At 37.2% G+C, this 11,718-nt stretch overlaps 1 protein-coding gene across 1 annotated transcript; it reads left to right on the forward strand.

Moving 5' to 3' along the window:
- Positions 1 to 735: 735 nt before the first annotated feature.
- LOC117414238 (5-aminolevulinate synthase, non-specific, mitochondrial-like) lies at positions 736 to 9,532 on the forward strand. Its single transcript, XM_034024053.3, has 11 exons — positions 736 to 887; positions 3,352 to 3,566; positions 3,699 to 3,884; positions 4,120 to 4,260; positions 4,502 to 4,724; positions 5,137 to 5,321; positions 5,431 to 5,610; positions 6,347 to 6,511; positions 8,065 to 8,333; positions 8,632 to 8,794; positions 9,229 to 9,532. Exons 2-11 carry the CDS (start codon positions 3,368 to 3,370, stop codon positions 9,387 to 9,389), a joined length of 1,872 nt encoding a protein of 623 aa, XP_033879944.3. The 5' UTR covers positions 736 to 887; positions 3,352 to 3,367; the 3' UTR covers positions 9,390 to 9,532.
- Positions 9,533 to 11,718: the final 2,186 nt, after the last annotated feature.

Genomic DNA, 11,718 nt, shown 5'->3' on the forward strand with positions numbered 1-11,718 from the left:
ATGCAAAAATAAAACAGTAGATGGCGGTACATATTCACATTTCAGTCAGGTAAAGCCCGAATAACCGAAGACGTACACTACATTCGCTCTAGAGTCAGATTAAAGTATAAAAACGCCCTAAATCACAACTGAATTGGTATGTATGTAAGCAACAGTTTTCAAGTGGTGTACACAACATATTAATTTCATAACATTAATATGTTACCATTATTACTATTTTAATTCTTAAAAAAAACTATTTACACACGTATTTTTGTATTTTGTAGTGACTAGAGAATATAACCTTTTCGGTGCTAAAATGTATTTTCAGAGCAATGGTTATACAATTCTGGCAAAATACAGTACCTCAACTGCATTACTTATTGGAAATGTCGCATTTTTGTCATGAGCACCACTTCTAAATGCATTCTGCAAACACTGTCATAGTTTAGTTTATCTGAAAAGTCAATTAATATATCGCAAACAGTACCAACATTAAGCACAAGAGGTCGCAATGTATCAGCGTGTCTCCTTATGGCATTTAACATCACAAAATTTTACAGTAAGCAGCGTGGCTTCCTATTTAATTACTTGAATGCATTGGGTTGGATAACATATGATGTCGTTGCACTTCCTTACACTAGCATGAGAAGTGAAATGATATGACTGTATAGACATTGTCCACAGAGAGGTTGAGTAATACTACTACTAGTCTCGCGAGACTCCGGTGTTCCTGGTTGGTCCCTTAATAAAAGCGCTTGCGTAGCGCTGTCCTTTACGTTCGTCCTCAGTGTAGGGCAACAGGAACATCTTCACGAATAAAACACTCATCTTAACTTGTGAAAATAACCCCAGACACATTGGGAGAACCACTCTAGCACCGAGCACATATTCTGAATAATTACGAGGTAAGATATGGTTCGACATGTTTTTGCTGTTATAAGGTTTCTTTTTATTTATTTTAATTTTATGAGGATCCGTGTTACTGCTGCCAGTAAAATATATTTTTTAAAGCCAAGTTTCAGGCCAGTTGATCACGTATAAGAAGACAAGGCTATCCTCGAGTAACTAGAAATATATGCAGATCTTATTTCTACAGCAGTTATGAAACTGGCTATTAAATAACTGATTGTAAGACACGACCATTATTTAAATAAACCTGCTCAGTTTAGCCACAACGTTGGTTTCTGTACTGTGATGTACCGTAGTGCTACTTTACTGTACAATTTGAAAGATTGTTTGTGTTTTGAAAGACGACTGTTAGTAAGTATACTATCTATTTTATTATTTTGGGGAATGCCTCCAACGCTAACACATGACCTAATACCACTTTCATGTAGCCCTTCACTAAAGGTGAAATACCTGTGACATGTGACGTATTAAATGTTTTGTTGATTTGGAAGCTAAAGACCAAAAAGGTCACAGACATGTACCTGGGTGAAGGATAAACAGCTGTTTGCCATTATCTGGACTGGCTTTATTGAGAAGGCAGAGGCTGGATGGAGTGCTGTCTTACAAAATAGAGCCATTGAGCTAGCTTAATAAACTGACTTGGTATGCTATAATTAGGGACTTTTCTTGGGATCTGTAGCTAATTTAAAATTAGATTTAAATCTATAATTTCGTTTTTAAGGTATTAAGGCAGTGTTGCTTATTTTTAACCACAGGCCTTTGCTAAATGTTAGTCACTAGACTTTGCTGAATATCTAGTAGTTCACATTTTGCTCTTTTGTGTGGTGGAGCACAGGTTTTAAATCCATTACATTATATATTATTTTACTTAAATACAATCAAACCTAGCATCAAAAGAAGGAATAGTACTTTGTTTAGTAAGAGGAGTACATTAAAAAATGACAAAGGGAAAATACATTCAAAATGGAACTGTTTTTCAAATCTGATTTAATTATGTTAAACACTTCATAAAGACTGTAACAACCTCCTATGAAAATAGATGTAGACCGTACAGTAATCGAATCTTGTATCTGACACAATGCTTTCTTTGCCCTACCCTAAAATTAGTTTCGAGTCAACTCCAGAAAAAGAACATGGTAAAGGCATTGCATTTCATAGCAGTTTGACACTATGGGTGTTATTTACCTTTGAGCAACATCTAGTTATTTGGGATGGTGCTATTTTCTTTAATAAAGGGAGTTTCTTTCTCACTTATGACTTACTGAAAGTGTTGTGCAATGCCTGTTGGGAACAGTTAGGTTATGAATGCTGTACAGTACACTGTTGCAGAATTCTGGTCTTTTACAGTATTGTGATGCAGTAATGTGACTCCAATCGGAGATTATGAAACTTTATTCCTAATATTTTCAGAATAAAAAGGCAAGCTAACTCACACTCTTCCAATATGATTTTAAATCTAAACCATATGTAAATACAGTTTGACTATTTTAAAAGTATTTTATGTATTTGATTTTTACTACTGTCTGTCCTTGTAACATTAAAATACAGAGCTGTGATATTATTGTGATCAGTAGTATTTTGTTCACTGTTTGGCGTACTTCAGACCCTTGAGTCAGTTAAGGGTTGCTATGGAAATGTCACAGGCAGCTGATACAAGGATGGAGTGTATATAAGACATATTACTGAAGCTCTGGTCTGACCAGCATTTACTTCTGCGCTGTGCAATGAAGAGCCTCACCATGTTCCGATGTGTGTTTACGCGTTGCTCTATTAAATACCAGTGGGAAACCTTCAGGTAAAACCAATAACTGCTGTAATACTGAATACAAATAGAACATATAAATTGAAGTGTCACATTTGGGAGCTTTTTCATTTTTTAAGACGTAACAATTGTGCAAATTCAAAATCAACTTAAGGATAAACTAAATTCAACTAAATGCTGTGGATCAGTTTATCTGCTGTTAATGGGTATTTGGTCATCGTGACAAGAGTTTTTATTTTAGTATATTTTATTAAAAATAGGCAGTTTTTGTTTAAAACCTGATTCTTATTTTGCAGGAAGCATATTTGCTGGAGGTACATAATGTAAATTTGAAGGGTTTTTTCACCTCCTCCTTCTCTGTCATTTGCTGTTGAAAAGCATTCAGGGCAACATATTAAGTACTACTTGGAAGATTTACAAGAATGTTTAAATAGAGAAGGCTGTACAGTTCCGGAAAGTTCAAATGTTCCTAAGATAACAAAGTTCCTAAGATTAAACATGTACACATTTTTGTCTGTATTGTTTTTATTTGTTTTCTTATTCATTTATATCTTTCTTTGGGGTGGGTGGGGTGTGATGGACTCAGAGTTACATTTAAAGCTCTTGGGACCCAGAGGGTGTGGGACAGAAGCATATCCGGCTTGTTTTAAATTTGCTTAACATTGCAGTAGTTTACTTTACAAAATACTTCATTCCAGGTTAACAAAATCTACAATGGAGACCCTCGTCCGACGCTGCCCGTTCCTGTCTCGAGTGTCGCAGACATTCCTCCAGAAGGCAGGGAAGTCGCTGGTTTCCTATGCGCAGAACTGTCCTGTGATGATGGATCTTGCCAGCAGACCTATTGCTCGTACCCTTGCTACCTCAGCTGCACATTGCCAGCAAACCAAGGAGACTACCCCAACTGATGAGAGTAAGAAACTTTCTAAAACCTTCTCTTTAGGTTACTGTATATTTGATCATAAAATATAATATCCCATGCTTTGTAATGCATATTCTGTTTTTAATGGTATGAAGAGAATGCTTACACATTTTTATTTACCAGCTGTCAAGCAGCCTGCTGTGAAACCCCAGCTGCCACCTAGCCACCCAGCGCCCCCTGGCAGCCAGGCTGCTGCTTCCAAATGCCCATTCCTGGCAGCCGAGATGAGCCTTGCAAACAGCAGTGTTTTCCATAAGGCTAGTCTGGAGCTGCAGGAGGACGTGCAGGAGATGCATGCTGTGAGGAAAGGTAAGAAATAATCCTCTAGTTCTGTTTAAAAATCTAACTGAATTAGTGCCTCACACACACAGGGAAAATGTTATTTGCAGGTCAGTAGCCATGCATCCCCACTGCTGCTGCCCAAGTTGTATTTGCTCTGTAAATAGAATGCTTTAGTACTAATACCATTCTACACTATTTTAAACTGAAGAGGCCTGTGTTGTTGTACAGTATTGCAAAAAAGAACAAATGTTTATAATTACAGAGTTGGCTGAAACACCTGTGAATCCAACAGTGATCAACATCACCAAGGCTGATGAGCGAGACCAGAATGGACTGCTGAAGAACTTAATGAAGCAACGTCCCCTCAGGGTCTCCCACCTTCTACAGGACAACATGCCCAAGTGTAAGAACCTGACATGTTTAATGTATGTCTTTTCCCACTAGGTTTGGTGGCCTGTGTTTAAACTCTTGCTGTCTTAAAAATACATCACTCACTCGGAAGCAGCAAACTGATATTGTGTAGATTCATTGTTTTGTCTTAAGAGTCACAATATGACATCACCAGAGTATGCTTCTGTTTATCATTGGTACCTGTATTAAGTGCTTTTATGATTTTTTTAATTATGTTACTCTTTCTCCTACAGCCATCTCCAATTTCCACTACGACAAGTTCTTTGAGAAGAAGATTGAATCAAAGAAAAACGATCACACGTACCGGGTGTTTAAAACTGTGAATCGAAGAGCCGAGACCTTCCCAATGGCAGATGATTACTCTGAATCGATGACCTCAAAGAAAGAGGTCTCAGTCTGGTGCAGTAATGACTATTTAGGAATGAGCCGTCACCCACGCGTTACTCGGTCAATCATGTGAGTGCCTAACCTTCGCAATCCTTGATACAAATAACTAGTAACTATTCTATGCCACATTTGGACACCCCAGATAATAGAGCTAAAATCAATGAGACTAAAATTGAATGTCAATAAGCTTTCTCTAATGAAGCCCTTTGCAAAACTCACTTATGACATAATGAAAGAGTTGTGCAACTCCTGTTGGGAACAGTTAGGCTATATATACTGTACAGTACATACTTTGCAGAATTCTGGTCTGTACAGTATTATGATCCAGAAATCTGAATCCAATCGGAGATGCATTTTAGATGGACTCTTAACATAATGGCTTACTAGGTTTATTAAAAATACATTATTTAAGGGCCTGTAAAAAAAAAAAAAGGAAATCTTCTGATCTGGTGAGTTATGAGTTCATGTTTCTCTCTTCCAGGGAGACTTTACGACAGCACGGTGCTGGAGCGGGAGGGACACGAAACATCTCGGGTACCAGCAAGTTTCACGTTGAACTGGAACATGAGCTGGCAGACCTGCATGGCAAGGATGCCGCCCTACTTTTCTCCTCGTGCTTCGTGGCTAATGATTCCACCCTTTTTACATTGGCCAAAATGCTGCCAGGTACAGTATACGCAGCTCACTGATTTTGATGTGTTCGGTTAATGAACAATATTAAGGGCAAATTATTACATCAAACAATGTATTATTGTGTTTTCATCTCTGACTTTAGGCTGTGAGATTTACTCTGATGCTGGGAACCATGCCTCAATGATCCAGGGGATCAGGAACAGTGGGGCAACCAAATTTATATTCCGTCATAATGATGTCAATCATCTTCGAGAGCTGTTGAAGAAGTCTGATCCCTCAACTCCTAAGATTGTGGCTTTTGAGACCGTACACTCAATGGATGGTAAGTGCATGTGCTTAATTTAGTTTAAATTATATTTTATAACTGGTGCTTATGTGCAGTCATTGAAAGTACTCAAAAATAACTGCAGACAGGCTATGAACAGCACAAGATCAACTACGTTTCTGGCTTCGATATTAAAACTTAAGAAGATTGAAAAGCTGATTCAAGTAACTAATGGTGCGTTTACGCTGGCCGTTTTTTAGTGAGTATTTGTAAATATCTACATTTTATTCTTAATATCCATACATTGGGCTATGTAAACTTTTGACGATAACTTTTTTGCTTTGTTAAACAGGTGCATATGTCAAAAACAAAAACGTAATATTTGAGTATATCACTGATAATAATTCTTTAAAAAAAAAAAAAAAATTGCTATTAAATAATTTTATACAAAAACTATCCTGGATTTTGTTTTTCCCAGTTATTTTATTGTTAAACCACTTAGTTATTGGTTTAGTTTCAAACACGCTTTAACCCTGTTAAATATATATATCGTAGCGTTGTGGGGCGAAACTCAAATCCAGAGTGCACTAAGCGGAAACATAAAATAAATTCATATACCGAGAAATAGCAGCAGGTCTGGTGAACCCCCATCATGGCAGCAACCAGGACCATTCACCCCCAACCACTACCCCTCGCAGGAATTTACCCAGAACAATGAACATACACCTGCCTGAGGCTTAGGTCCGAGGTGGCAGTGTAAACACAGCATAAAGGTTGTCTCCTTGTTCTGTAGGTGCTGTGTGTCCACTGGAAGAGATGTGTGATGTTGCCCATGAATTTGGAGGCATCACGTTTGTCGACGAAGTCCATGCTGTAGGGTTGTATGGAGCTCGTGGTGGGGGAATAGGAGACCGGGACAGGATCATGGACAAAATGGACATCATCTCTGGAACGCTCGGTAAGGATATTCAACAAAAATGTATATGCTCCTTTTAAAAAATATTAAGTGGAAAACAAACATTAGTAGCTTTTAATGTCAATTGTACCTCTGTCTGTCTCTCTTTCTCGCGCTCGCTCGCTCTCTCTCTCTCTCTCTCTCTCTCTCTCGCTCTCTCTCTCTCATTTATAGTTTGTGTTTGAATCCCATATACTTGTGTTTTAATAGTTTTATTTTTCATGTTCTTTCTTGGAACATGCCTAAAGTAAGATGGCTGTTGCTACAAGCAAAGATTTAGTCAAGTTTCTCGGTGACGTTCAAAATAAACAAGTTGCAGCCTGTTGCTAGGAAACTCCACTTGGATTTTTCTTCCAAGCCCCTGGAGGATTTGATCTTGAGGATGATAATAAAGCCTTCAATTACTTGTTAGCATGACATGCAGGTTGGTGTGGTAGCATAACAACATGACCTAATTAACCAGATCTGTTGCAAAAAAATAGGTTATTTAGACTTCATAGAAGGAGTTTTAGTTTTTAAAAAAAATCAAACCATAATACTGGGCAGTATATTGTTATAGATTCTGCCTGTACCACTTTTTCAGCTTGCCATGCACACTGCTGAGCATTTTTAGATCTACTCCACTGTTACTTCAATTCAGAGAACATGGCATTTAATTATTGCTTCACAAAGGGATTTCTTTGTCTTGAAACCCAATTAAAGCAGACTTTTTCTTTGTTCCCAGCAGTATTAATTTACAGTCAAGCAGTGCCAAGCTGTTCCTTAGTCTGGTGTTATGGGTGCCTTTGGGATAAAAATTAATTCATTAAAAAAATCCAAAAACAACAAAGCTCCTTCTGTTTGGAGCAGATCTTTTAATAAGCATGAGATCATTTTGACCGTACTTCCATTTCTTAAACATTGTTTTCAAGTGATTTACCACAATAGTTTGCATTCGCCGCTTTGAACCTTTAGGGGATTGTCACAGTGGAGACATTTGTGACAGCTTGTCATACAGCCTTTCCACTATGAGATCTGCAGCAAAGATTTCCAGTAAAGATACTAGAGGATGAAGCAAAGACTGCTTGAGTCTGTCTGTATAAATTCCCCATTTTACCACTCAGAAAACATACCTGGGATTTTGTTCCTGACCCCGTTCGGTTGTGAAAAAACAATAGGAGGCGCCCATTGGCATATTTCAGAGAAAATAAAAAGTTATTGGTTCAAACCAGTAAATGTGATAGGACTTGTTTATCAGAATTTTTTTTTTTTTTTTTTTTTTTTAAGAACTTGTACTGAATTAAGAAATAGAAACAAATTGCACTTAACCAGCATAACGCACATTACTTTTAGGCTATATAAGTTTTGCTTCACAGAATTTTAGATGGTTCCTTGTTATCTGTGTATGCTATGTACACCCAGAATTAAACCAGAACATTGTTTTTAAATATGTGTGCCCACAAACATTATCAATGGAATTTAACCATCGGTCTAGTAAATGTTATTCATGCAGTTTCTGCAATATGAATTCTGATCAATACCATTTGTCTTTTTTTTTTTTTTTTTCTTTATTTTAGGTAAAGCTTTTGGCTGTGTGGGAGGTTACATAGCCAGCACCGCCACCCTTGTGGACACTGTCCGTTCCTATGCTGCAGGCTTTATCTTCACCACATCCCTACCACCAATGCTTTTAGCTGGGGCTAAAGAGTCCATTCAGACGCTGAAGAGTGAGGAAGGTCGGGCCTTGAGACGCAAGCACCAACGCAATGTCAAACTAATGAGACAGATGCTGATGGATGCTGGTCTGCCTGTGGTTCACTGTCCCAGTCACATCATTCCAATCAGGGTATGTATTTATCAGATCTACTTTAACTATCACTTTCAGGTTAGGTACTTCTATGGAGCAAGAAAGTTTCAGTAAGATTAATGAAATGGTAGTCAGATTTCGAAATTAACGAGAGAGTTGAATGGCCACAACCCGCTCTGTGCTGAACCATTAAGGATAAGTCATTTGTGGGGAGGCAGGTATAGTCTTGCATTGCACTGTTTTTAACATTAGAAATTCAGAGATTTACTGTTTTAGTGGACAAACCAAGGCATTTGTCAAGAAAAGGTATGTTTAAAGAGTTTTTATTTTGTTTCAGGTTTCAGATGCAGCTAAAAACACAGAGGTATCTGATTTGCTGATGAGCAGATACAACATCTATGTTCAGGCCATCAATTACCCCACAGTTGCACGGGGGGAGGAGCTCCTTCGGATCGCCCCAACGCCTCACCACACACCACAGATGATGAACTTTTTTGTTGGTAAGAACTTTATTTTAAAGAAGACATAGGTTCTGATACTGGGTTTAGGAAAATACTGATGTAAGGAGTCTCAATATTGTTCCAAAGATTTGGAGAATTTTTGTATTTCTTTTTTTATTATTGACTGTAATGTGCTTGATATGTACAGCCTTGATGTGTTGACCTGCATAGGGATGGTGTCCATGACATTTGCTTAGTGCTTACACAAGGCAATGTTCAGGATACCAATGTAAGATCTCATGACATATTTTTTTAAATGTCACCTTGTATATGATGCAATCTGTACTAACAGACAGTAACTGCAAACTATTTGAGTTTTTGCTGATTCTGAAAGTGACATGCTGTTTAATTATGTATTCTATGACTATTGAAGATGGTGTTAATATGAAAGAACTGTATTTTCAATAGCGTTATTTCTTTCCCCTTTTCCACAGAGAAACTGGTGAAAACTTGGAAAGAAGTTGGCTTGGGGCTGAAGCCTCACTCCTCGGCTGAATGCAACTTCTGCAGGATGCCTCTGCATTTCGAGGTGATGAGTGAAAGGGAGAGATCCTACTTCAGTGGCTTGAGCAACCTCATATCAGCAACTGCCTGACCGCTGCCATTTTTCTAAGCTATCGCAGTATCATTTTAGCAATATTATAAAGAGAGATTTTAAGCATTATATTGTAACTTAATAAACCATACGTGTTATTTACTATATCAAAAATAGCAAATAAACAGAAATGTCGAATGCCAGTGTGGTTTGATGTTTTTATTTTTTAGTGGTCCCAATGCAATGTCTGCAATATGAGAACTGTTTAGAACAATACATCTTGTCATATTTACAAATTACAGATCCCAAACCGAACTATCAGCTACAGTATTGATAGAACAATGAAAACCAATTCACGTAATATGAAAGGTGACCTACATGCAAAGATATAAAACAAATACATTTGAAGGCCAGTAGCTGCCTTGTTTCTCTGGTACGCTGTACTGAATGTGTGCTCCAATCTCCCACAATGGCTTGTTGCCAATAAAGTAGTGTGATATTTTTTTAGTACATTTTAGTTGGCCACTTCAGAACAGGGAAGAAGCAGAACCCCACTGGAAGCTGGTCTTAAGACCCAATTGAATTCACTTTTTAGCTTGAAAAAGGAAGCGAATGTGGAGGAATAGATCAATGATTAATTGTTGGAAGAAATCAAGGCTCTCATGACATAAACCACTCCTTGTTGTTGTTTTTTTTTTTTTTTTTTTTTTTTTAATTTAGGGAAACATGAATAATTAGCTGCCAATTCCACTGCTTTTAATATGTTTCGGCAAGTCTCATCTGGAACTGTTTTCTGTTTTCCCAGAAATAATTACTATGGATTAATCTATTTACTTTTGTCATTTGTCTTCATTTATTGTCATAGCTGCAAGTTGTCAATGTATTATGTCAGCTTTAATTAAGTTATCACTGAGGCCAAACACAATTGATAAAACAACAACAAAAATAAGCTAAACATCTAACTTTCAATAGAAAACTAATCATTTTCTATATACTAACAGCTAAAACTATTCTGAAGAAATTGTTTTCAGTGCTCAGAGCTAAAAATACAGAATAATTCTGTAAAGTATTGTAGTGTAAAACTCGATTGGGGACACTAGCTTTAAATAGTTTTCATCATAAACTGTTTTTATTTGTTGTGACCTGTGTATCCAAGGAATGTAACCCATTTTCATATGCCAACATTAAAACGATCAAAAGAAATCCTATAAAAAGTATTTACCAGTTCAAAACACTGAGAATGAATGTCTTTCTCATGTTTTAAACATATGTTTGAGTAAGTTCATTAGTGCAACACTATTATTGTTGGCTACAGCAGTAAATCTCACTGCTAGACTGTGCTATGAAATCATACACCTCTTGACAACAGAAACAGTGTTTTGTGCCAAAAACAAGAGTAAATGTCCTTGCTGTTTATGGTACTAGGCAGAATACGTGACTATGTGCATGGGTCTGAATTCAATGGTGCTGTTAAAATCAGCACGTCATTGCCAGAGGAAAATACTTCAAATGAATATGGTGTAGTATTGCATTATTTATACACATGTGCTACTTGCATGTGACACCATACTTAGTTTCCATAGAAACCAGACCCTGTTGAGAGGGTCCTTGCACTGCCCTAGTTTTAAGTCCTTGAATGGAATTAAGATAAACCAATGCTTTAAATATTTACTTATCTGGTTCTCATGTTTGTAAACGGAAACTCCAAAAGCAAAAAGACGACCCTGTATCAAACCCATAATGAAAACCTTGCCATGCCACATCATTTACAGCCATTACAACGCCAAGGTTTTAAAATCCATCAAGCTTAATTCAACGGGTCATCTTGATGGTCTCACTGCATCTCTTATAAGAAACTCTATGGACAAGACATGGCAATAAGGCGCTGCAAGTAAACGACTAATTCACTGTTTTCAGTGTTTTACAGTTGTTTGTTTTGGAAGTCAGATAGAAAAACAGAGGAAGCAGTGCACAAAATGTTTCATCTGTTACCAAGAGTTATTAACAATGCCCTGATTACACGGAGTACCAACACTGAAATAACACAACTGGGTTACAAACAGTATTGTCAAATAAAATAGGTCAGCACAGCGGAAGATACTGTTTTGTTCTGGTTCTCAAGCAATTGTGAGATGGTCTGGTAGGCTAAATATCACCTACATAGAAGTGTGCGGTAACAACGTTTCCTTTGGGTTGGCAATTTTGCACTACAAAATAAAGCAATTTACCATACAAGAAAAATAAGAAAGATGACTGTGATAAATTGTCACATTAGCATGATCAATTTGCACATCTGACCTAAATACAACATTGAATAAAATATAATGCTAGACAAACAAGATGAAAGATATGGAACACCAGCCAGGACAGCATAAAAAAAGACTGATAG

Source organism: Acipenser ruthenus, chromosome 16, assembly GCF_902713425.1.
Source record: "Acipenser ruthenus chromosome 16, fAciRut3.2 maternal haplotype, whole genome shotgun sequence".
Taxonomy (NCBI): domain Eukaryota; kingdom Metazoa; phylum Chordata; class Actinopteri; order Acipenseriformes; family Acipenseridae; genus Acipenser; species Acipenser ruthenus.